The following is a 24,913-nucleotide window of genomic DNA, read 5'->3' on the forward strand; positions in this document are numbered from 1 at the left end:
AACCTGTAATTTTGCGTCTTGTCTCTTAACTCAAGGGCGGGAATATACAAGAGTTGCTGTCGGGACGCCGGAGAGGCAAGGTAGTGTATTACCGAAGGAGTTTCCAGGTAAGTAAACAGGTCTGCATTATACATTGATAGTAAAACTTACGGCTGAGGACATGACTCCGTGTGTACCGTGATGACACATACCGCCAGGCCCTTTGAACATGTCAACGAAGCCAAACTGGACGAAACCACCTTGAAACAGCAACCCCAGCGTAGTATTCAGCTGGATGGAGCAGGACTGTGAGGAGGCGACGGCGAAAAGTATCATATGGCTTAATCTGTACGGGCAAGTGATGAACTACCAACGGGTGCTGCGCTGACTTTGGAGGCTCGCTTGACGGAAAGTTGAATTTGTTGAGGTAGTAGGACGAGATGTGAGCCGCAAAAAGATGGACGCATTCGTCCCCACGGTCCGTCATCAACACCTGAGGCTGAATATGATGCGTTAGCGAACGAGCAAAGCCGAGTATATCGCGGGGGATCATCGCCCTACCCAATAGCTAGCCTTGGTTCGAATCCTAGAAGCGGTCTTCTGCCGTTGCTGATACGCAATTGCTATCAGGACGGCTACTAGGTACGGATCACGCAAACGATCAGACGGCGTGATTCTTTTGACATAGCGGAGATGTACCCCGTTATTCGCCTGGCTCCATCGTCTGCCTCCATATGGTTCCATCTGATGAAAGCGGTGGTGCGTGAGAGCCTCGCGGTCGACAGTGACCAAGGCAATTGGTGCTGTCCATGCCGTATCCCAAGCCTGATATCTGGAATAATGACTGCTGATGAAGCTTTGGCAACCAGGGAGATCCCCCACAAGGAGGCGGTTGTAATAAAAGGCGATACAGTCGCTACTTAATCATCAGTCTTGAATCGGGACATGAAGAGCCCCTCGGAAACTTACCCGCCACGGAATAGCGGGCTTCCATTGGATGAGATGATGGTTCTAATCAGGCTCTCGCGGTGATGAGCCGGCATGTCGGCCGATAGTTCTTCGACGGCTCGATGATACTTGGGTGGAAGAAGCATCTTGTCTACTTTGTCTTCATGCTCTTTTCGAAGTGGTGTTGGGGGAGCCTCTTCGAACCGGCACTGCAGCAACTCGAGATGAACGTCCGTCCACTCCAGAGGGTGGACCAGTACTCTTTCCCGGCAGCGCTGCTGGATCAGTTGCGTGATGGGCAATGTCTCCCAGGGCCGCGAAGGGGGCAAGGGGCGCGCCAGCCGCGATGATTGTCGAATGGGCGCCATCATAGGCGTTTTGGAGGGACGGACGTGGTCGTGATGTTGATGCGTCAAAGGCCGGTGGGAAGATGGCGATCGTTCCGTGTGCGAGGAGCATTGAAGTCAATGCAGGTGGCTCTGCGCGGGCTATGGGATGTATTCAGTAGTAGAGTGCGCACAGTGGCTGGTGGCAACGTGCTGGGGTGCTCGGGCTGCCCATTCTGGGGGCTTAGCGGGGAGCCTCAGCGCTTTGCCGCCTGTTTGCCGCCTGTCAACCTCAGGCCCGTGGACCTGCTGGGCCTCCACGTAACACTGGAGCGTCGTGGCGCTGAGCTTGACTCTATCCAGACTCCAAGGTTGCACACGAGGGCACGAACCCGCCTTGTGCCGGGTCTGGACGGGAGCCTTTTCCATTCTCCAGAGGTGGTGCTGCCTGGATACTAGATATGATGATCGGGTAGGTAACTGCTACGGCTGCCAAATCCCTCCCTGGAGCGACGATTGTGGTACTGACCCCCTGTCTACGATGGACTCGGCATGCATCCGCCTTGTGTTCTGTGCTCGTGCGCATCGTCATCTTCAGGTCTACCTGAGCTCTACCTACCTACCTAGTTGAAGTTAGGCCAGACAGCTCCATATCACACCCATCACTACCTACTTGGTAGGTAGGGCACTTCAGCTCCTTCGGCTCTCAAACACCTCCAAAGATGAGGAGGCTCCGGATATCGACTCTTCCAAAGCCGCGATGACGCAGCAGCTGCCGGCCACGATGGGCAGGAAACTCTGCTACGACCATGACGCCGATCTTCTCAGCACTGATGCCAACCTCTCCCAGCAACTGCAAGACTGCGCAGAGCGTCTCCCCCGTGGCAAGAACATCGTCCACCACCACCACTGATGCGCCTCTTCGGACGGCATCCCGGTCCATCTCGATCCTCTTCTCTGTGGATGCGTGGGATGCAGGCCGTGACACATGCGACGGCGGCTTGACCACGGAGACGGTGGGTGGCGGGAGCTTGCCAGCCTTCCGAACCAGCACCAAGGGCACACCAACTCGTTCAGCAAGCGGCGACGCGAAGACAAAGCCTCCGGCCTCGCAACAAACCACCGCATCGGTTTTGGTCCAGTCGCCGCCAAGCTGGCCCTGCAGTAGCCTCGTGCACAGAGCCAATCCTCCCGGCTGCCGGCAGACGCCGAGGACGTGGCGGAACTCGATGCCCGGACGTGGAAAGTTGGGCACTGAGCGGACCATGCTGGCCAGTCGTTGCATGTCTTCGTGGAGGAAGGGAACAAGGCACCGTTGAGCAAACTGCTCTGCCGCTTCACTGCCATCCCTGTCGTTGTTGAAGCTAAAGCTGGAACACCAGTCAAGGATTGTCGAGTTCGGCAGGCCACAGTCTCCATCACCGCTTTGGTATCCTCGACGGACCCGTAGTGTCTCTTCGCTGGCATTAACACAAACCTCGAGCACTCTGCTGTCTGGCACTAGATGCGATAGGGCCGCAACCGGTGCCTCGTCTCTCATCCCGGTGATCAGCAGCACGTCCGCGTCCACGGCTCCGTGCACCACGCCCAGGAAATGCTCCTCCGGCAGTCGAGGCCGTCGCCGCACCTGATCCTGGAAGAACGCCGTCAACGCTGGCCGGTGTTGCTCCTTGTAGGCCCGGTCCTGCAGCAGGGCCTTCGAGTCAGCGCCCGTGGCCGCCGCATATTCTCGCTTGGTCGCGTCGCTGATACTGACGACCCGCGCTGCCACGGTCACAGGGGCGCTGTTGTTGAGCACGGAGGCCCAGACATTGGCGCAGTAGTCCTTGCCGGCGCCGCTGTCGCCCGTGACAAGGATGATCAGCTTGGGATCCATCGGCGCCTTCGGGAGCGGACAGCCATAGGCCAGCAAGTTGCGTGGGTCTGCGCCGCGTTTAAGACGGGCCAAGCGCGGCCGGTTCGGTCCAAAAGCCCTGGCCGCCAGGGCCGAGTCTCTAGGGTCCGGCCCGAGGTCCGCGGCGTAGGCTCCGCTGCTCAGGGGCAGCAGATCCCGGGCGACGTCGTAAACCCACCGCACGGCAGCTCGAGCGTCTTCGCTTCCGTCTTGGTCGCGGGGCCAGACGCCGGTGACGACGCAAGCAAAGTCCCAGTCGCGACAGCCGAAAGCCGCGGCCTCAGGAGCGACGTCGGCAATCGCTCCACCGCCCTGCAGCAGATGGAGATAGCAGAGTGCCGTGGGACGCGACTCCACCGCTCTCACCAACATCTCGGCCACGTCTGCGGACCCGATGTGCTTTAGGAAGAGACACCGCTTGAACGACGACGTCTTGCCGCCGCCGTGGCCGCCATGCAGCACGGATATGTACATCTCGGCGTCGAACAGACCAATGCCATCTACGACTCTGGAACTGCACTCCGGCCCGAGAGTTGCCTCGATGAGAGTGGGTGCCGTGGACGCATTTGAGGTAGGCCCAGTGCGAGTTTCGATCATGGTCACGCCAAGATGCAAGCGGCCAGCATCAAAGTATAGGTACGCGTCTGCAGAAGAAGCCCGGGGGAGCTTGCTGGCGACGAGCGTGTCAAACTCGTCAAGCCTGCGCCGTGCTTCTAGGCTGTCGCGCAGCGGAACAATCCAGTTTCGAACAAAGTATGTCGGGGCCTCGTATGCCTCGAAAACGGCGCTGATAATGATGCCAGCATTGGTGCCGGCGCCTTTGACCGCCCACAACATATCGGCATCGTTCTCGGGGCGCACAGCACCGGGCGGCCAGTGCTGGCCCGGCACAAGGCCGAGACAAAGAATTTGTGCAGAGTCAACGCTCACCACCACGGCACCGACAATGGCGTCACAAGAAAGCCCGTACAGTCGAGCGAGATGCCCGAGGCCCCCTTGCAGCCACAACCCGGCGCCCACGCTGGGACGGGAACCAAGAGGCACTGTTAAGCCCACAGCCGTGGTCTTGCGGATAACATCGCCCGTCTTGCAGCCTGCTTCGGCAACGACGAAGGCAAGGGCACTGGAGTGGCATTTTCTCCCATCTACCTCAGCAGGGAGAATGTGCACCTGATCAAAAGCTTCCATGTCGACTGCAACAACATGAGACCAGAGACAGTGTCCGCTGTGACCCCCGCCAACGACAGTCAGTCCGACTCGGCGCTTCAGAGCCCATTGAACGCACTGCTGGACGTGCCCAATCTCTGTTGGCCTGACGACCGCCGCCGGACGGTGGAGACGAGCCTCCCAGCTCTTGATAATCTTGTCCCCTTTGGCCAATGGCACCTGTGCCTCCAGCTCCGGAAGCGTTGTCGCGTGATGTGTGAAAGCCATCATGACATCGGGCGCGCTGAACAAGAGATGATCTGGGCGCGCTTCCTCACGACGACCCATGGCACGGCACAGTTTACGCCACTCGGCATGAATGGCCTCATCCGCATCTTTGTCTTGCATGACAAAACCCGCGATGAAAGCAGCGAAACGATCAAGCACCTTGTCGTTATCTACCACGCGAACGATGCCAGCAGGGAACGGAACCGTCTGATGGCATACTAAGCCGTCAAACCCCGGGGTTCCGTCGCGATGGAAAACCACCACCACCCCGCCCTCGGGTTGCACAGCAAGCATCTCCAACGCTCGTTCGACGAATTTGCGCTTGGGTAGTTTTCCGTTCATGCCGTACATGCTGTGGCAGAAGAGGACGACGTCGAATCGTTCCTGGTCATCATTTGTGATGCCGGTGCTTCTCCCTTTGCAGCTGTCCAAGGCAAATGGCTCTTGATAGATATCCGGCAGGCTTCGTAGGCAAGGCAGCGGTGATTCCGTCTCCGGGCTGGGCAACAGCCATTGTTCCAACTTTGCAGCAAACAGGCCGTTGGGCTCAAATGCAGCGTATCTCGTGATCTTCCGTCTCAGAGGGTCAGGCAGGTGCCCAAGCACGCTCTTTGGGCCAGGTCCTACTTCCAGCACCGAGGTGCAGACACGCGAGTTGAAAAGAGGGGTTAGCAGTTGCGACAGTTGAGGGATTATGAAGTCTTGGTAGTTCGTCCATCCGGGGCCCTGAAGGAGAATGTCAAGGCCAGCGCTGTACTGTTCGTCGGTCAATGGCTTGGTCGGGGACGTGGCTTTCTGTCTGAGTGCCTGCTTGAGAGATTGGAGGGTGGCCATGCTACTGTTGAATTGCGAAGGATTGATTTCGTATCAGTACGCCGTGCGGGTGGTGACAATGGTGATGGGGCGTGCGGTGTACTAATGGCTATGGGATGGGGTAAAATGCCCGTAGTTGTGCAACGGCACGTGAGGTTCAGTTGAGCTCATGTGTACCAGTACAACCTACCATTTGACTGGATGATGTTCCCCTCCGAGATCTGTCCGCTCTCTTCTCCTACGTCAATGTCAATGGATCGATTGAATTCGAGCCATATCAGGAGTTTCGCCTATCAAACGCTAATACAAGAACTTTAGACACGATTGAGCGGAACATGATGTGTAGTCGGAGAATGATATGAATAACCGTGAGAAGAAGGTGTTCCTAGAGCACTAGAGCTATCTACTGAACACGACAATATCATAGAAGCTGTAAGTAAATCAAACTCCTTACCCGCGATCCAGCAATATACAAAAGAAAACGCTACTTTTTCCTCAAACCGTGAGGCTTCAGCTCGTGTCTTTGCTCCGGCGGCCTCTTCACCGCGACGAAGTAGTTCTGCCCCGTCTCCGAAACGGCGTGAACGGCCACGTCCTCGCCAAAGGGCCACTGCTCAATGAACTGCGCGTCGCCCCTCCGGTCAAACTCCGCGTACTGCGCGGGGTCGAGGCAGAGATGGGCCGCCTTCCACGCGTCCGCGCGGTGGACGTAGGCGCCCTGGATCTCGGTCGTCTGCGCGGCGCCGCTGCGGTCGGCGTTGTAGTCGATGGTGATCTGCAGGACATAGTGCAGGAAGCGGGCGCCCTCGGGCAGCCGGAGCTCACCGTCGGAGGAGGATGCGGCGAGGGACTCGTTGTTGGGCGCGGTGTCGATGCCGACGACGAATTCCTTGCCGTCGAAGGCGCGGGCGGAGATGAGGACGCCGTCGCCGTGGGTCCAGGGCGAAGAGTCCTGGGCTTCGCGGACGCGGTACAGCTGGAAGTCTTCGGGGGCGAAGCCGAGCGTCTCGAGGGACTGGCGGGCAAACGTCTTGGCTGCTTCGAGGGTGCCGTGGGACTTGAGGACGAAGGGAGTGCGGGTGGCGCCGGAGGGGTCGTGGGAGAAGTCGACGACTGTGAGGAGGGTGTGGAAGAGCTGGTCGGGGACGAAGACGTCCGACGAGGAGCTGCTTGTGCCGTTTGTGGAAGCCATTTTTGCCGGTTGTTGCTTTTCAAAAGGTGTTGTTTGGTCGGTGAAGGGATCTATGGAGATGCAGCGTCTGGGTCGCAGTACTTATAACACTTTATGAAGTAGTCACTTGTCACATTGCAAAGAGGTTTCGAGCATCATACGATTCCATCTGATGCCGAGAGATACTTTGTCGTCATCGAACGCACTAGCTAAGAAGGGGGGCCCGTTGCTATCCAGGAGCTCAGTGTTTTCCCTGTCAAACCTTGTCGTGAAGAACGGATGCTTTTCATAGACATCAGATCACCAAGCTGAAGGTTTGTGGCTGGATGAAATGAGAGCGTGATGGGCTGATTGGAGAGGCGGGAGTTAGACCTGTCGAATGGTGGCGTCGACTAGGAGACAGGCAGAACGGGATGGATTCGGCTGGACGGGTAAAGCGGGGGGGAGTTGACGAAAGTTGTGACCATCTCAGACTTTTGGCTTCAACCGACTTGCTTCATATTACTTGGTGATGAGAGCTATGAGAGAAGGGTGAAGAGGAGTTCGTGCGAGAGGGTGCCGTTTACACGGATTGGGCAGGGCACTGTTCTGCTAGATCATTGCAGAGGAGGTGATAAACTCTTGGATATGAAGGCATTGGATCCATATAGTGTATACTAGTATGGACTTATTTATATAAGAGCGGTTGAATTAAGCTATTCATGCGATAGGCTGGGGTCCCCTGTTGACCGTAGCTCTCGTGGGGCAGGCCATGATGGTATTCCCAACTGTATACGTATACTCAAGCATGGCTTGGAAACTTGCTGGTAGAGGATGATTAGACAACACCTTGATAGTTCAATCGCACACAACTTTAGAAAGTCTTGAATAGATGCGGGCAGGACCGGCTCTATAGACACGATGGAGATAGTTCGAAGCCACCGGATGAGCGACGGAATAGCCCACGCCACTTGCAACTCTAATAGCCGGCTGCTTCTACATGCTGATGAAAAGTCGGGTGAGCATCGTATGACTTGATTGATAGTTTCGTCATTTTATTACTGTGCCTTTACACTCGTAGCTGAAGCTTCTGCAGTTTCTAACGATATTCATACGCCTGGCTTTTCAAGGGGATACTCCGACTACCCGTCCTGCTTGAATCTCTGGCTGTGAGCCTTCGCATTTTTGTGATTGCAAAAGATACATGTCTTGCTAAGCAACAAGTATACAAGAACCTTCATGAGCAATTGTATGATCAATTGAGCTTCTGAGCGAACCTCATGACTTATGTCAAATATCAATCTAATCTAATGATTGAGCATAGCCAGCAATCTATGCATTTCCCTGTCGTGAATTCCGTCAGAAGCAAAATGTCCGTCGCACCATTAGGGCCAATCCTGGCGCGAGAGGTGATTATCAAAGGACTCGGCCTAGAGGGCCCTGGCCCCAAAATGATGGCTGGCCTTGAGTCCATGCCAGAATCGCCCAGTCGTTTCGCTCTGGCCTCTTTTCCCACGGCTGTTTTCATGTCATAATAACTGGCTGAATTCATGACCTGCCATTGTCCCCTGTTCGGTGAACTACTCGTTCTAGGTGGGAGGTGAGCCATGGAAGCGAAAGCGTGTCCGTAAGCATTATTCTCGGCTTGGCGAAAATGCCCAGGTGTCTTCCTAAACGGTACCACAATTGAGTATGGTATTCGCGGGCATCCATCATGATTTTTCAAACAGGTACATTTCGACTGATTGGGCCTCCGAGCCGAGAACAGGCAGCGGCAGCACTTGCTTCGCCTGCATCTTCCAGCCCGCCCCATCAAGCAGGCCGAACACTGCATTCTCAGAAGAGTGCCGCGGCTTCGTCCCAACAAAGACCTTTGTCGTGAACGATGATTCCCCCGTAGCCTTGGCCTTGCGCACATTCGAAGCGTGCAGGGCTGACAGTGTCTCGACCAGTGCAAGAAGCCCATCTTCGTTGTAGGTGCAGTCGCTCAGCACGACGAGATCCCAGCGCCGGGCCTGGACTTGCGGCCCGAAGCGTCCTTGCCTGCCTTCTTCCCAGTCCAGGTTCTCGTACAGCAGCTGGGCGGCGTTGTCATGCTGTCCGGCCATGCGCGCATTCTGCCGTAGGCGAGCAATGTTGGAAGTGGCTCGCGTCTCTGCATCCTCCAGGTCTGTCAGCAAGACAGTGCAACCTCCGGACCCGGGCGGCCGCATCTGTGGGAGCACGGCGCAGAGACCGATGCCCAGGGTGCCGACGCCGCAGCCGAGCTCCAGGATGCTGAGCTCGCCGGCAGCGCCCAGAATGTCCCGCATGGCGGCCATGGTCGGCTCTTGATCCGAGGCGAACCTTTCGGATGCGGGAATGCCGGCGAGGGCGCAGAGCGTGACGACTCCTCCGTCCCAGACGTGGCGGGCCATGCTCTCGCCCAGCTCCTCCTCTATCTCGAGGAACCCCTGGTCTCCCTCTTGGTTGCTGCCGTCAAAATACAGCCTCCGCGTGCAAAGATGATCGTCGTCGTGCCCGTTTCCATTGACGCGCAGCTGCGCCCATACAGGCATGATCAGTCCGTTCCCAGCCTCTGCATCCTTGAGGATGCTGTGCACTCCCGTCGCTGAAAGTGCCGGCTTGGCACTGATACATATTTCGGCGCTGGAAGACGCCGCCAACGCCTTGACAAACTGTAGGGGAAGATTGAAGCTGGGCTTGAGAATCCTCATGCCCGGCTTCCATGCCAGCTCGTTACGTCCGGTGAGGGCCCATGTGGTCCTGCCAGAGGAGGAGGCCAGCTCGGCCGTGATGAGCAGCTCGAGGGCATCCTGCACAGACAGCAGCGAGTCGCTCAGGTCCGTGTTGATGGTGATGACGAGCTCTAGGCGGATCTTGCCGCCGCTGCCCGCCAGCTTCGGGGGTCTGAGGAGGCGGATGTAGTGCATCGTATGACGGGCACCTGAGTTGTGTGCTGAAAATATTACCTATTCGAGGCGTGCAGTTTGGGCCATGAGAGTTGACTGACTCAGCATCGGATCTGGCTTATCGTGATGCCCCGCCAAAATTTGCATCGCGGGGCACAGATTTCTTTGCTTCACGTCCCTGCTTTGCTTCATTAATACTTGAGCAGCCAATCTCCAGCAGCCTAGCCAAAGAGCACGCGCTGGAGGAGCTTCTTGTGCGCAGACGCCCGAATAGCGCGCAAGAGCCTCTGCTGTCAAGATGGACGCGGCATATCGTCTCCAGCTGGAGGCGCTGGTTGCTGGTGAGTTCCATGTTCTTGTCCTATCGAATCGCATGCTGACAAAACCATCAATTGATGCAAAAGACCTTGTCGATGTGTGGCACGCCTATCGCACGCCCATCATCCTGTCGTCTCTCCTGCTCCTGACTGGTCTGCGCATATTCCTCCACACGACGGAGGACAGAGAGTCGCTCGTCGCGCTTCCCAAGGTTTACAACGAGCCACAGCAGTCTCAAGCAAGCGAAAAGACGATTCCCAAGGCGCAGCTCGTCGCCGAGACGGAGAAGAAATCCTCTGGCCCTCGACGAATTAAGGGAGGCGTGACACGAAAGTCGTCGCAAGAGGGCAAGACAGCGCCGGCCGAACACGATAGACCTGCAAAAGTGCTGGTCTTCTTTTCTTCTGTGACCACCAAGACGGAAAAGATTGCACACGACTACATCAAGACGCTCGAGACGTTCTTGGACCAGAAAGCCAAGGAAACGGACGGCAAATTCCTGAAGCCAGAGTTGCTGGACCTGACCGAGATTGACTTTGAAGACTACTTTGTCAGTCCTCCCAAGTCTGCTGAAGGCGCCGCATACTTTTACCTGTTCCTCATCCCGAGCTACAATATCGACACCATCAACGATACGTTCCTTCAGCATTTGCAAGAAACACACCACGACTTTAGAATTGATACCGCCCCTCTGTCTTCGCTCGTAGGGTATTCGGTATTCGGGTTCGGAGACAAAGAGGGATGGCCAAACGAGGACGAGGGATTCTGCTTCCAAGCCAAGGACCTGGACAAATGGATGTCCAAGCTGACAGGCCGGAAGCGAGCTTACCCCGTGGGAATGGGCGACATGAAGAGCGACCACGTGGAAAGATTTGCGGAATGGACCTCTGGAGTTCAAGAGGTGATTGCTCAGGCTTCACAAACCGGATTCCTCGGTGAGGGAGTTCCCGGCAGTGGCGATGCGGTGGAAAGCGATGATGAGGAGGCCGAAGGTGATGATGGCGAAGTCGTCTTCGACGACGAAGAGCCTGGGAACGCAAAAGAGTCCGACGACTCCAGGCCATTGGACGACGTTGAGGATCTGGGAAAGATGATTCGTCCCAACAAAGATGGAAGCGAGGGCTCTCGCAAAGCACCCCTGGCTGTTGACTTTACCACCTATCCCTCTGCTAACAAGAGGAAGGGCCAGGCACCAGTCATCAAGGAGATGGTGGCCAAGGACTCGCCCACATATAACGCTCTCACCAAGCAGGGGTACTCGATTGTGGGCTCCCACTCTGGCGTCAAGATCTGTCGCTGGACAAAGTCTGCTCTGCGTGGGCGAGGCAGCTGCTACAAGTACTCTCTTTACGGCATCAACTCCCATCAGTGCATGGAAACCACCCCGTCGCTCTCATGCTCCAACAAGTGCGTCTTTTGCTGGCGTCACGGAACGAACCCGGTCGGCACAACATGGCGATGGGTAGTTGATCCTCCCGAGATGATCTTTGATGGCGTCAAGGAGAATCATTACAAGAAGATCAAGATGATGCGAGGCGTACCCGGCGTTCGCGCGGAACGCTATGCAGAGGCTCTGAGGATCCGACACTGCGCATTGTCTCTGGTTGGTGAGCCCATCTTTTATCCCTACATCAACGAGTTCCTCGCCATGCTGCACAACGAGCGAATCTCATCTTTCCTGGTCTGCAACGCGCAGCACCCCGACCAGCTCGCCGCTCTCAAGGCCGTGACGCAGCTGTACGTGTCCATCGACGCCTCCAACAAAGACTCGTTGAAGAAGATTGACCGGCCTCTGCACCGCGATTTCTGGGAGCGGTTCCTTCGATGCCTGGACATCCTGCGCGAGAAGCGCTTCCGCCACCGCACCGTCTACCGCCTCACCCTCGTCAAGGGCTTCAACGTGGAGGACGAGGTGGAGGGCTACGCCCGGCTCATCGAGCGCGGGCTGCCGTGCTTCGTCGAGGTCAAGGGCGTGACGTACTGCGGGACGTCGACGTCGTCCAACGCCGGGCTGAGCATGTCCAACGTGCCCTTCTACTGGGAGGTCTGCGAGTTCGTCAAGGCGCTGGACAAGCGGCTGCAGGAAAAGGGCCTCGGGTACGGCATCGCGGCGGAGCACGCGCACAGCTGCTGCGTGCTGCTGGCGAGCAACCGCTTCAACGTCGACGGCAAGTGGCACACGCACATTGACTACCAGAGGTTCTTTGAGCTGCTGGAGGAGAGGGGCCCGGACGGCGACTGGACGCCCGAGGATTACATGGGGCCGCCGACGCCAGAGTGGGCTCTGTGGGGGAATGGGGGGTTTGATCCGAGGGATGAACGAGTTGATAGGAAGGGGAGGAAGATGGAGGCTGTTGTTTCCCGGGAGGCGCCTGAGTAGGCGATTGTATCTTGTACGACTAAGATTGGAATGAAATGAGATCATTAGTCTTTAAAACAATTGTCAAGAGTGGAATAAAATATCATAATTCTCAAGGAAAAGCTTCCATGTTGTATTTCACGAGCATCATGAAACACAAGAAGCGGTAGAGGTAATATTTTCATGTTGGATTATAGAAACGCTGCCTGCCACTACCCCCCTTTTCCCAAGACCTCCCATCCTACACCCTATAGCCAGCTAGCTGTATCATTTCACCATAACAAGTTACACAAATTCCCCAGCCTTCGGAGGAGCCCCATTGAAAGAAAGGCGGGTTCACAGATTTATAGTACATATAAAACAACAGCTCTTGCGTTTCCCCCCCTTTCAAGGTTTCCGAGTGAGATGGGGAACCTGATGGATGACGAAGGGAGGGGAAGTCCAGAGCTTCGAGCCGAAAGAGTTCATTTTTTGTGTTTTTGTTCAAGTTTTTTTTTTTTTACATTTCCTTTTCCCAGGTGTGGCAAGGTCCAAGGGGTGTTTTACGTCGGGATTGTATGAGGATAGGAAAGCGATTTGACTTCATCTCTGTTCCCTCTCCTCTTTTTTGGCTTTTCTAAGTTGAGTGGAGCGGAGAGACTGTGATTGTGGTCAGAGTCCTTTTGTTCCATTTTTGTCAAAGTTGGTCCTCGTTTTGTAATTTGCTTTAGTCGAGGCCGACGTTGGGGATGTCGCCCAGGTTGATGGGGCCTGAGGATGAGGGACGGGTGCGGATCATGATGTCGCCGTCGTACGCAATCATGTCGGCCAGGATGTCTAATATGGGCTGCGAAAGGTGTCAGCGAAGAATGTCCGGTTGATGCTTCTGACACGCTCTCCCTCACCTTGGGAACAGTGCTGTCGTAGATCTTGATCAGGTCGCCGGGAGCAGGGTACACCTTGAGGCCCTTGTAGAAAGCAAGCGCAGAATCAATCATCTTAGAAGCTAGATTCAAGCAAACAAAAACAACCCAAGTCAGCAAATGATTCGCGAAGGCGGGGAAAAGGCCATCCATACGATCCTGGCTCAGCATCTCGCCCGTCATGACCTGCTCGTTGAAGAAGGCCTCGCGCTCCTCCACGCCGGCGGGGAAGCCCTCCTCCTTGGCCTCGTCGACCTTGGCCTTGATGAGGCTTCGCAGCCGCTGTGTCGAGGCCTCGGCCTCCTCCTTCTCGGCGCGGACCTGCTTGCGCTCGTTCCTCCTCAGGTTGCGGCGGAACTCGGCGTCTCTTCGTCGCTTGTAGTCAAAGTAGGCGGCGTACGCTGTTGGCGGGGGGCACCAAGCGAAAGACGCAAAAAGTTGATTAGCGGAACTGAAGGTCTTTTCTTTATGCAAGGTAGGAACAAATGAAAAAGTAAAACGACTGCGCAAAATGGTCATTGGAGCGGCGACGAACCGACGAGGCCTGTCGCGAGGGTTGCGACTGATGCCGTCACCACGGTGCTTGTGTTGACCATCTTTTTTTGCTGGTTTTTCCTATGGAGGGGAGCTTCCTGGTGGTTGCGTATCTAATAAGCTGCAGCACTGCAGATGATAAAGAAGACGCAGGGCTCGAGATTCGGCGGCTGTGGCTGCTGTTCGGCTAAGCGGGACTTGTGTCGCGGGACAGTTGAGAATTGAGCCAGGGGTTGGAAGACGCCGTCGCCGGTCGGTTTCGCGATTCTATAGAGGGTTTTTGCCTTTGAAAAAGATATCACAAGGAAAATGGAGTGCCGGCTGCGATACCTGCTTTAGCTCCCGAGTCGGAACATCGATTGAGCGTTGAGAGGCGGTTCGGCTGATTGCCGGGTAAATGCGAGATGACCTACCGCGAGCTTGGCTCCACGACTCCGCTTGTACCTTAAGGACCTCCATATCGACATCCCGTCTGCCACGCAACGACTGCCGTCTCAATCCTACCTCATGCTCTAGTCAGGTCAGTTGCCAGCTTTTCGGAGACTCCTACGGCAATCTGCACGAGCATCCAGCGTCTGCGCAGCTGGACGATACCTCTGAATGTCTCTGGCCTCGCCATAAGCAGCTGTCCTCGCCCTCTCCTGTGCCACAACTAATCCCCCTCCCGGTCCGCGATACCATCAGCAGGCAGCATGTCTGAGGAGCGCAGCAAGATAACGCTGTCTCTCCGGAGCGGCAAGCGACGAAAGGCTCGTCCCGTCATCAGCGCGCCGCGACAGATTTCTGCGCCGATTCCTCAGGATGGCTCTACCGGCGGCACAGCGGCTGGTCCTATGCTCCCCATACCGGAGGCGCCTCGCCCCCGGCCTGTAGGAGCTGGTGGAAAGGTTGGATCTCGACTCATATTCGTCGACTGGAAAATATACGTTGACTTACTTATGCTGGACTCGTAGACATCTGATCTGGTGAAGCGACGCTTTTCCTCGCGTTTCAACAACTTGCCTCCCGAATTCGACGCGGCCGCACCGCCAGTTCCTAGTCTGCCTCCTCTCGAGCGCTTCAACACCGATTACCAACCCCCTCCACCGTCAAGAGCAGGACCAGGGGCTGCTCCCGTTGTCGACCTCAAGGCGCTGCGAGACCCGAATCTCGTTCCCGACCAGTATGTAGCCTCGGTGCTGAGTGAGGCGAGCGAGGACCAGATCCAGGAGTACATGGAGTCGCTGCAGGGCATCAAGGCACGCGCCGCCGCAGATTTGCAGCAGAATCTCTTGCAAAATCGGACTCAGTTCATCAAGATTAGCAAAGAGGCGGAGAAGCTCAAGGGGGAGATGCGAGCGCTGCGCAACCTGATGTCCGAACTCAAGGCGAACACGACGGCCCTTCGGCAAGCGTCTGGAAGAAGCGAGGTGGACTCGTCTATTGGAGGGGCTGTCACTATGAGCAAACGTGATAAGCGAAGCTCTGTTGCGGACCGAAGTGCCCTCTGGACTTCGCAGATGCAAACGCTCTACAAGACAGTGGAGGGTTCGCAAAAGTTCCTCCCAAACGCGATAGGCCGCCACGTGGTCCTCAACGCTGGGCCTTGGATCGAGCTGGACAATGCGACGTACAAAAGCAGGAGGGCCATGCAAATTTTCCTGCTCAACGACCATCTTCTCATCGCCTCCCGGAAGAAGCGCAAGGTCGACGCGCCCAACGCAGACACTCGCGGGCCCATGGTAAAGCTCGTAGCTGACCGCTGCTGGCCCCTTCTTGACATTGAGGTCATCGAGATGCCGGGGACGGGCGATTCCATGGGCGGCCGCAACAAGCTGGCCGACGCCATCATGGTTCGGGGCGGCGGTCAGGAGACGTTCATCTACCGCACGGAGAAGCCGGAGGCGAGCGAGAAGAAGGCGCTGATGATGAATGTGCGCAAAGCGGTGGAAGAGCTGCGCAAAGGGTTGCAGTCCGAGATGGAGGCCAATAACAAGGCCAGAGAGACGATCAACTACTTTGCATCCAGGGACCCGGGGCTGCTCCAAAAGACGGAGCTGCTGGAGACTCTTTCCGACATCAAGGACATGATGATCGAGGTGGACGGCAAGCAGCAGAACCTCCGCTGGGTGGAAGGCCAAATGGACGAGCTCGACATCGACATCGCGCTCCAGGGGTTCGAGCCCGCCGTGGCTCGTGTGGAAAAGCTCAAGGGGTTGGCGAGAGGCCTCAAGGGCAACACCGTGGCCCAGGACTTTATCAACTTTGAGGTTGAAGAGCGGTGCGCCAAGCTCGCCACCATCATTATTCACGGTATGGAGACGACGCACCACCAGCAGAGCAAGACGAAGCGGAACCTCAGCTGGTTGGCAAGACTGGGCTATGAAGACAGGGCAAGGGAGGCATATCTCGCAGCCCGCGGCGACACAATCCACAAACGAGCCAGGTTTGTTTTTTTCTCCTATCTTGTGCATTTCAAGAGCTAACCAAGCCGTGAACAGACAATGCCTGTTCCAGGGTGATTTGCATCTGTACATCTGGCAGCTATCATTCGTGTACTTTACGCTCATCCACAACACGGTGCAGTGCTTCCAGAGCTGCTTCCCTCCGCCGATGATGAGCACCTGCGTCAAGTGGGCAAAGGAGCAGGTCGAGGCGTTCAACGTGATTCTCGCCAGGCAGCTGAGCAGCACGGAGCCCGGCGGGCCGGAGTGGACGAAGTGCATGGACCAGGCGAAGGAGCACGCGAAGAAGCTGTCTGAAGTCGGGCTCGACTTTACGAGCTTGGTGGGCAAGGGCGTTGAAGGGCCGCCGAGCAAGCTGGCGGCGGAGACGTCGGATCTTGTTGGGCTGGGGCTGGCGTGAGAGTTGAATGATGCACGATTGTGAGGGATGGTGTAAGGAGAGTTAACCTTGGACTGATAGCGTTATCCATGGGTCAAGCTCGACGGAGAAGAGGAACGAGGCTATATATACTATTACAACTACTTGAGCAGCAAGGCTTAATCAAACACCTCTAATGTCTTATTGTAAGCCTCTGCCATGGTGTGTGTCCTTACCATACCGAGCTGTGTATCACGAGCCTTGAAACCACCAACGTAAGATGCCAAGCAATCAATACTAGGTATAATCGAAAACATCTTTTATTGCTACATTGAAGTTCTTCTCATTCTCGTCACTCAATGTGACGCTGTCCCGTTTAAAAGGCTGCCGTTTCAGCTCCGTTTCTGGACAAGTGCTTTGGCGGGGCAGCTCGAGCGGGCAAAGCTTCCAAAAGCCACAGGGGAAGCTCTAATTTCGTTTTTGCCCCTGATGGAGCTCCAAGCTTGCTCCGTATCAGCAAGAGCGTGAGAAAGAAGAGTTGTTGGTGTTCATGGGTGAAGTAATATCGATAGAGGGAGATTGGGTATAGGTAGGCTTGAGCTTTAGGTGATGATTTAGGGATTCAGAGGGATTGGAGCTTGGCACTGGTGTTTTGTTAGAAGGACTCAAAGGGACAGTTGTAGTGAGTCGAGGTACCGTGACCTATTTCGTAGCGCAGAGAACATTGAAAGCACGAGTACCATAAGGAAGCCTTCAGGCATGAAGAGGTGCAGTCATAAGAGCAAAGAAGATGGAGTATCGATAAAAAGATGGATGTCGTTCAACAGTACCTTCTTTATCAAAAAGACAAGACATTTCAAGATGCTCCATGTCGCCATTCCAGTTGTTTTGATAGTTGAGCCCCTTGTACCCCTCGCCCTTCCAATCGCTGTAAATCAGCCTCCTTGGGCGCTGCAGCCCCACCACCACCAGCTAATCGCCCACTGCCACAGCACTGGAGCTCAGTGACCTTGACTCTTCTTCCAACACTCACCAGAACAGCAACCCCCCAAGGCGTGACCGCAACGTCATTCAAACCATCAGCCTTCTCGCCCTCTTCTCTTCTCCCCTCCTAATCAATCGCTTCATCGCTCAACCTCGCCTCCTCGTCTCCTCCCCCTTTCCGCCCGCAACTCTCAACCAGTGAAGAATATTATCGCCAGTCACGCCAGAAGCCATCGCATTTCAGAATGGACACCAACATGGAAGATGTTGGGCGAGTGCCGACCGACGTGGCGCCAGTGCACACGGAGCCCGCGACGAGATCGACGCTGGAACAGTGGATTGAGAATCTGATGAACTGCAAACAGCTGTCCGAGGCCGACGTCCAGCGGCTGTGCGACATGGTGAGCATCCGGCGATGCGGGCGAATGCGAACGCGAGGAGAGAGAGGTCGTCGTTGCCCGATTTTTTAGGCTTTGTCGGCTCCCGATTCCTCGGTTCTTTGTGTGTGGTGGTTTCGGTTGGGCAGAGCTGGTGATGCTGACTTTTCCTGGTGTCTGCCGTCTAGGGTCGAGAAGTCGTCCAGGATGAATCAAATGTGCAGCCAGTGGTACGTCTCGCCCTCTTCTCGCTTCCGGAGATGCGGTGATGGGAGGGAAATGCTGACGCCGAGTGTGCCTCTGCAGAAATGCCCGGTCACGGTCTGTGGCGATATCCACGGCCAGTTCCACGACCTGATGGAGCTGTTCAAGATTGGCGGCCCCAGCCCCGACACCAACTATCTCTTCATGGGTACGGATAGACATGCGCTTTGGTGCTTTTGCTTGCTTGCTTCCTCCCCTTTTCCCCCCATCCGGCGCTCGTTTGGCTGACGACGAACTCGTGACATTGCCGCAGGTGACTACGTCGACAGAGGCTACTACTCGGTCGAGACGGTGTCGCTGCTCGTCGCCCTCAAGATCCGCTACCCGCAACGCATCACGATCCTGCGCGGCAACCACGAGTCGCGCCAGATCACACAGGTGTACGGCTTCTACGACGAGTGCCTCCGCAAGTACGGCAACGCCAACGTGTGGCACTACTTTACCGACATGTTTGACTTTTTGACGGCCCTGATCGAGAACCAGATCTTCTGCCTCCACGGCGGCCTGTCCCCCAGCATCGACACACTAGATAACATCAGGGCCCTCGACCGAGTTCAGGAGGTCCCCCACGAGGGCCCCATGTGCGACCTGCTGTGGTCCGACCCGGACGACCGCTGCGGCTGGGGCATCTCCCCCCGCGGTGCGGGGTACACCTTTGGCCAGGACATCTCGGAGGCCTTCAACCACAACAACGGCCTGACGCTGGTGGCTCGCGCGCATCAGCTGGTCATGGAGGGATACAACTGGTCTCAGGACCGCAACGTGGTAACGATCTTCTCTGGTGCGTCCTTTTTTTCTTCGTTCAATCATGAGGGCTCATGGGACCTCATCTGTCTCGTGCCTCATTGCCTTTTCCATCTCTACTCGTTTGAATGTATCCATCGCTGACAATGCCACTCCTCGACAGCCCCAAACTACTGCTACCGATGCGGTAACCAAGCCGCCATAATGGAAATTGACGAGCATCTGAAATATACCTTGTGAGCCACAATTAACCTCCTACCCCTTCTGGGCCCTGCCCCACGCCAAATTCTTGTGTATCGAAATCCTACAGATGCTGACCAAGTCGACAGCCTGCAATTCGATCCGTGCCCCAGAGCCGGAGAGCCGATGGTTTCTAGACGTGCGCTTTGGACTCCCTCCCAAATCCTTGAATCACGTCACTGACTTTTACCTTAGGAACCCCTGATTACTTCCTCTAATCTAGCACCGACGTTGTTCATCCGCACGAGTTGTCGCTGTAAAGGGCTGTTTGCAAGAGGGTCTATAGCTGTTAGTGCCCAGGCAGCCGGGCATCCAAAGAGTAATGTACGATTAATCCTACTGCCGGTGTCCGGGCCCACGCCACCCAGCCGTGACGAGTCTGAATGTGAAGAGCTGCTCAAATGCGCCGCGCCATGGGGATAAGGCGACGAGACGGGGATGGTGCTACGGAGATTGGGGAATGATGTTTCATGGCCGGGACCAGGATCAGTATTGACATGGAGAGTGATACCAGCTACGAGTTTTTGCATGCCCTTTCTCTTTCGCCTTGCATATGTGTCATGAAGCAGTTACATTACAAGGTTCATGATGTCCATGCTAATTAGCAGAATAGGACACGAAGACGGAAAGCGTTGTGTATTGTTCATTTTCTATTCGTCTGATGCTGATAACATATTATGTATACATTGAGAGAAGATTCTTTCTAGCCACTTGGCTCCGAAGAAGGCAGCAGGATTCCTCGCCTTTCCAGCTATCCCATGACAAACCCCCATCTATTATGACCCATGCTTCATGACTGATGACTTTTGTCTAATATTCCCCCCCGAGCACACTGACTATATATACAGATCTTCAGGTGCTCTCATCTCCTTGTCCTCTTCTTTCCTCACTCGCCCTCCGGATTTATCGGGCAGTCGACTGCAGCTCATACTTCATGTTGCTTTCGAGCTGCGAGTCCCGCGACGAGTTGTTGTTCATGGCCCGTTCCGACACGCTCCCGGGCAGCTCCTCGTCAAACACGCGCCCATCCCCATTGTGGACGCCATTTACATAGTGTCCGGGCAAACTGCTCCCGTCGGGAATATGGAAGCGCTTGTCGAACCGCGACAGCGCATACGTGAAGATGACGATGAGCTCGATGGCATAGTTGAAGCAGTAGAAGCACGCCTTGGAATGGAACCAGCGGGGCTGTGAGACGGGAACGCGGTAGTATGTGACGCCTGCGCGGAAGGCCGCGCCGAGGGTGAGCAGGCTGGCGCTGAAGATCATGAGGAAGAGCTTGTAGCGCATGCTGCCCGCGCCGAACTTCTCGATGCGCTGCCTCCGGGGGATGACGAAGCAGAGGGCGACGATGGGCAGGGGCAGGAAGGCGAGGAAGGCGAAGTAGGTGACGGCGACGACCTGGACGTCGTGGGTCTTGTCGATGGCGGACTGGTTGAGGGTGTAGACGCTGTAGACGACGGCGGTGATGAGCATGACGAGGCAGGCGCCGACGGAGGCGTACAGGCTCCGGAAGAAGACGCGCACGGGCGTGCTCCAGCCGAGATGGGGGTGGTAGGCGCGCAGGATGCGCAGGACGAGGATGAGGTTGATGACGTAGACGAGGAGGACGCCGGCGGAGGCGAGGATCTGGGCGGCGAGGCCGATCTGGCCGTCAGTCGGGTAGCAGGCCCAGACGATGCGCATGACGTTTGCGGAGATGCGGGCCATGGAGAAGCCGAAGAAGAGGCCGGAGAGGACGAACTTGTGGCCGCGGCGCCGGTTCCGCTGGAAGATTGTCATGTTGAGGGCGGCGGAGCAGGCGAAGAGGAAGAGGACGACGGCGGAGACGGGGATGTCGGGGATGGGGGTTGGCTGGAGGCCTAGGGAGGCGTACTTGGGAGGGTAGGGGGGGCTCTGGCGGGACACATGTTAGCTGGTTGTTTGTGGAGATGAGTTTGAAATGGTTTTCGTGATGGGTGATGATGGCGGTGGTGGTGGTGTTGATGTGTTGAGGAGCTTGATCCCGATGGTTTTTGATTGTATCGGGGGAAAGGTGTTGACGTACGAGATGAGACGGCTCCTGGCCGCTCTGGCTGGTTGACGCCATGTCTTCAATGATTTATATTCCTCTCTTCTGTTTCTCCGGTTGATGAATTGCTGATGTGATGTTCGCAGTCGTAGCTGTTGAAGCCCGTTTCCGCGTATAGAATGTGGCGATACGTCCGTGTAAGTCGAGGTCCCCTTATTAGCACCACATCAAACACCACGACGCGCGAAACACCAGCAGCAAATCGATGAATCGGTGAACTCCCTCGCCAATACGACTTGATTCAGATGGAAGGCCAGATGGCGATAAATGAGATGATGGAATAGCTCAGCGAACAAATGTTCGTGTGAAATCACTGATTAGGTAGAAATGTAGATGGTGGGAAAAAGGAACGAAGGATGGGATGAATGGGCTACCACCCAAGTATATGTATATACTAGGAAAATAAAAATAAAAAATCTATCAAGATAGAAGAACAAGGAAGGAACGAAACCTCCGTCATTGTACATTAGCTGGCCTGCTATCGTCCTTCTGGTATTCCACATTCTCATTCGTGTGAGAGGTGTGGCATGTTTTGCCCGGCTGCTTGCCCTTCTTTTTTCTCCGCAGCTCAGCTGAGCCCGCACCTCCGACAATGTCGCAACAAGCCATCACCGAAACCGACGATACACATGCACTCCATACTATCCCAAGCACAGGGGACAAAAACAGGGCAAGTGAATGGGTGGTTGGTTGGGTGGCCACGCCCGGGTGTTGGGCAGATCGGGGCTCGCACTTTGTTCAAGATCCGGGGGGGGGGGTCATCTGTGCTGAGTGGAGAGCGGGTGGCCCGCCTTAGTAGCAGCAGAATTGCTCTGTCTTAGACGTCAAAGAGTCTAATAAAGGTGTGGCTGCTGCCTTTCAGGGGTAGTGTAGGCAAGGCTAAATTGATAGGCTATTTCTAGTTTCCCCGTTGCCTTTTCGTTGTTTCGTTCGGTAGACAGCACGTGGTATAAGTTCGCTTGGTTTATGAGGATGGACATGAACGATGCCAAGCTGCACGCTGCAGGGAGTGCATGACCCTGAGATACTTGTGTACCTGAGTGCTACTGTATTCTCTCATGCGTTATAAGACCTCTGCTGGCCTTCTATTCTCACCTCGAAACGATGAAAAACAGACATCGTACATCAACAGCATGTCACGGCCGTATGGCAGCCTCAGCTGCTCCTAAAAGGATCGGAGGTCGGAATGTCGGCGCTTAACCGTCGGCGCGAATCTGACCTTTCCGGGCCGACTTCGCGTTTAGGTAAGCGGGGCTGGCCAACGGCATTTTAGGTAATCGCCGATTTACATAGCCAGATACATAGCATAGGGATTGAATTCAGCGAGGAATCGTAGTTACCGGACTTTAGAGATGGAAAATGACGAGAAGGAAGATGTTTTTTTCTCTGTGGAGTTGATTTGTTTTCACGGTTGGATAGTTCGTATTGCTTTGTTTGATTGATTTGAGAGAAAAGGTGGAAGAAGTAATGGTTGTTGCTACTAGTACTACCTACATACTATCTGCCTGCTGAGTCAGCTGGTAGTTCAACGTCGGTATATGCATGCATGCAGGAGGCCGGTAAAAGAGAGTACGGGAAATACTACTAGAAGTACTGTCGGACAGACTGCTGGCTACAGGCTCTCAACTGGATATAGGAGGTGTGCATTCCACATCGGAAAATTAGGTCATATGATTACCGGGGAAAGCAGATCCAGATCTGGCGGACATATACGGACCTAATGCCACCTATCTACGAAACGGCGGTATAAGTGAGTTCCCGTACCGAGTAAACGAATGAAGAGGAGAATATAGATTCATTTCTTCCTGGATCGATATCGGTCCTGAGCATTGTCAACAGCTTACGTATACTTCTCAAATCGAACCATCGGTCAGGTCACCGTTTCATGACCTTTTTCACTGGACCCTCGCCTTTTGAGATGTCCTCCTATTCTACTCCGTATGTTCTACCTGAATCCTTGCCCCTGAGCTGCTACCACATCGTACCCTCATGACTTGTTCCTGTCAATGCAGGTTGACAAGTCCCTTTGGAAAATCATCTGACGCAATGCTAAACAATAGGCTAGGAAGCCGCATGTCCCTATGAACAGCTCCCCTGGTACATGATTCTCAATAACTGCACGGCCACATCCTTGGTATACTCAGCATGTCGCCTCCGTCCAACAATTCCAGAGTTGCTCCCCTTGAAGCTGTAGCCACTCGCCGTGAGTCACTGGCAAGAAGCTACGACGATGGGGGTTGCTAGTCTGAGCACGAGTGCGTCTAATGGCTCCAGTCTTCTTTTCAAACACGACAACCTCTCCAGCAGTCAACCCTTGGACAGGTTTTCGGTCGACAACCTCCTCACGCAATCATAGGACAGAGACCAATGGCGAAAATGCTACACAGTCAATGCATAGCACGCCTTACACTGGCAAACCCCAGCATTTCGCAACCATCCGCCAGGCCGACTGCCACTCGCTTTTAAACACTCCTGGCCCGCCCACCAGCTGCCACCTGCTGCCAACCAACCAGCCGCCCAACACTTGCCCAAGGTATATATACTAAAAGTCCGGCAATGTTCATCAGGGGGGCAGTCAAACGGTTTATCGAAATTTTGCTGGAGGTTGGGCGGCCGAGGAAGGCATCGGATTCGATAACCGTTGGCTGTCCCGCCTTTTGCTCTTTTTGCCTATTTTTTGTCAACCTCTTTTGCATGGAAACAAACCGCTCTGCATGATATTGATCAATCCTATTTTTGTTTTTTATCTTTCTCTTCTTTTTGGGGCGTTGAGAATGGAGAAACTCAATTGTTTGCGCTCTTCCTCATCGTGCCTGAACGCGTAGCCGAGGCCGCGGCACGCGTGAGGGAGAAGTCGTGGTGTGTGCTTCGCGGAACAATCGAATTGCGAACTTTGTCAGTGATGTCATTGTGGTCCGTGTATGATACTTGAACATATCACTATCAATTCCGAAGGCTGGGTAAACCTTTTACATGCCTTTGAGCTACGGTATGGTGACGGTGAGGGCCCTTTGAAATGATGTCTGCTGCTGTTTTGCCGCCTCGCAGTCGCCTTGACAGGAGGAGCTTGGCGCTCCCTCGACGGTTCTTGATGTTATCATAAATGCCATCTCATCTACTAAGTCTCAATGATGGATAAATTGGATTGTAGGCATGTGGCTCTTGGTTCTCGTTGTTGTGATATGATAGATGCATGGACAAAAGGGGGGAATTCAATACTTTGAACACCAAGTAGTTCTCTCCGACTGTTCACTTAAAACCCTTTGACATTATCTCAAGGGCCCGGACAAACTTTTCGCTTTGCCTCATGGCTGGTGCAAGACCATTGGTACCGTTGGCAGAAAGCCCAAGTCCGTAAAGAGACTATAGCGGACGAACATGATCTGATACAGCTCAGTTCAACGACAAGGGCCAACGGACGACCTTTCACACCTTGGCTAGGCTAGTTGGTTGAAAGTCTTGTAGTCAAGTGACAACTGGCTTGAGAGTCTGCGTTTGTACAGTTGCAGTTGCTCTTTTGTGAGGATTTCAAGAAACTCAATGCCACAAGGGATCGCGTGTGTCCTTGGGATGTAGGCGAGAATCTCTGATGATGAAAGGAATTCACAGTTGGTTGTGGCTGGAAGGTCCGGTCGAACGGTTGGAAGACACAGTCGAGCGTGCCTATAAAAGGCAGCGCCAGGGTACAGCGTAGCACGTACAAATTAGCTTCTACAATACACTTCAGTGCTTACTATCAACCGTACAACAATATATACACCCAGCCGCAGACATCATATCACCTGGCAAGGCAATGTATAAATGAATGATAGAAGCATTGTAATGCAACAATCTGGCAATATCAACGGCGCCCCTGATTCCA

General features: G+C 55.0%; 8 protein-coding genes across 8 annotated transcripts; 3 read left to right on the plus strand and 5 right to left on the minus strand.

Annotated features, from left to right (window-relative positions):
• Positions 1 to 1,951: 1,951 nt before the first annotated feature.
• On the minus strand, positions 1,952 to 5,509 carry BBK36DRAFT_1134069 (hypothetical protein). Its single transcript, XM_024892187.1, has one exon. It carries the CDS (start codon positions 5,413 to 5,415, stop codon positions 1,960 to 1,962), a length of 3,456 nt encoding a protein of 1,151 aa, XP_024754131.1. The 5' UTR covers positions 5,416 to 5,509; the 3' UTR covers positions 1,952 to 1,959.
• Positions 5,510 to 5,878: 369 nt separating this feature from the next.
• On the minus strand, positions 5,879 to 8,106 carry BBK36DRAFT_1175654 (hypothetical protein; the record flags this gene model as incomplete). Its single annotated transcript, XM_024895982.1, has 2 exons — positions 5,879 to 6,560; positions 8,084 to 8,106. The coding sequence occupies 2 exons, from the start codon at positions 8,104 to 8,106 to the stop codon at positions 5,879 to 5,881; spliced, it is 705 nt and encodes a 234-aa protein (XP_024754132.1).
• Positions 8,107 to 8,256: 150 nt separating this feature from the next.
• BBK36DRAFT_673 (hypothetical protein) lies at positions 8,257 to 9,477 on the minus strand (the record flags this gene model as incomplete). The annotated part of the gene is made up of 1 exon (XM_024898481.1): positions 8,257 to 9,477. One exon carries the CDS (start codon positions 9,475 to 9,477, stop codon positions 8,257 to 8,259), a length of 1,221 nt encoding a protein of 406 aa, XP_024754133.1.
• A 232-nt stretch (positions 9,478 to 9,709) lies between these two features.
• Positions 9,710 to 12,163, plus strand: BBK36DRAFT_1134070 (hypothetical protein). The gene is made up of 2 exons (XM_024892188.1): positions 9,710 to 9,797; positions 9,861 to 12,163. Exons 1-2 carry the CDS (start codon positions 9,755 to 9,757, stop codon positions 12,152 to 12,154), a joined length of 2,337 nt encoding a protein of 778 aa, XP_024754134.1. The 5' UTR covers positions 9,710 to 9,754; the 3' UTR covers positions 12,155 to 12,163.
• Positions 12,164 to 12,839: 676 nt separating this feature from the next.
• Positions 12,840 to 13,631, minus strand: BBK36DRAFT_1107300 (protein import receptor MAS20; the record flags this gene model as incomplete). The annotated part of the gene is made up of 4 exons (XM_024889238.1): positions 12,840 to 12,959; positions 13,018 to 13,118; positions 13,191 to 13,436; positions 13,571 to 13,631. 4 exons carry the CDS (start codon positions 13,629 to 13,631, stop codon positions 12,840 to 12,842), a joined length of 528 nt encoding a protein of 175 aa, XP_024754135.1.
• Positions 13,632 to 14,522: 891 nt separating this feature from the next.
• On the plus strand, positions 14,523 to 16,485 carry BBK36DRAFT_1134072 (exocyst complex subunit; the record flags this gene model as incomplete). Its single annotated transcript, XM_024892189.1, has 2 exons — positions 14,523 to 15,994; positions 16,050 to 16,485. Coding segments are annotated over 2 exons (1,836 nt in total), but the record flags the coding sequence as incomplete, so codon positions are not given.
• Positions 16,486 to 17,600: 1,115 nt separating this feature from the next.
• BBK36DRAFT_1109302 (Metallo-dependent phosphatase) lies at positions 17,601 to 19,198 on the plus strand (the record flags this gene model as incomplete). Its single annotated transcript, XM_024889457.1, has 7 exons — positions 17,601 to 17,756; positions 17,921 to 17,962; positions 18,039 to 18,144; positions 18,250 to 18,777; positions 18,904 to 18,976; positions 19,070 to 19,119; positions 19,176 to 19,198. 7 exons carry the CDS (start codon positions 17,601 to 17,603, stop codon positions 19,196 to 19,198), a joined length of 978 nt encoding a protein of 325 aa, XP_024754137.1.
• Positions 19,199 to 19,883: 685 nt separating this feature from the next.
• On the minus strand, positions 19,884 to 21,069 carry BBK36DRAFT_1137470 (hypothetical protein; the record flags this gene model as incomplete). Its single annotated transcript, XM_024893163.1, has 2 exons — positions 19,884 to 20,876; positions 21,028 to 21,069. 2 exons carry the CDS (start codon positions 21,067 to 21,069, stop codon positions 19,884 to 19,886), a joined length of 1,035 nt encoding a protein of 344 aa, XP_024754138.1.
• Between the last annotated feature and the right edge of the window lie 3,844 nt (positions 21,070 to 24,913).

Source organism: Trichoderma citrinoviride (assembly GCF_003025115.1).
Source record: "Trichoderma citrinoviride strain TUCIM 6016 unplaced genomic scaffold BBK36scaffold_1, whole genome shotgun sequence".
NCBI classification, from domain to species: Eukaryota; Fungi; Ascomycota; class Sordariomycetes; order Hypocreales; family Hypocreaceae; genus Trichoderma; species Trichoderma citrinoviride.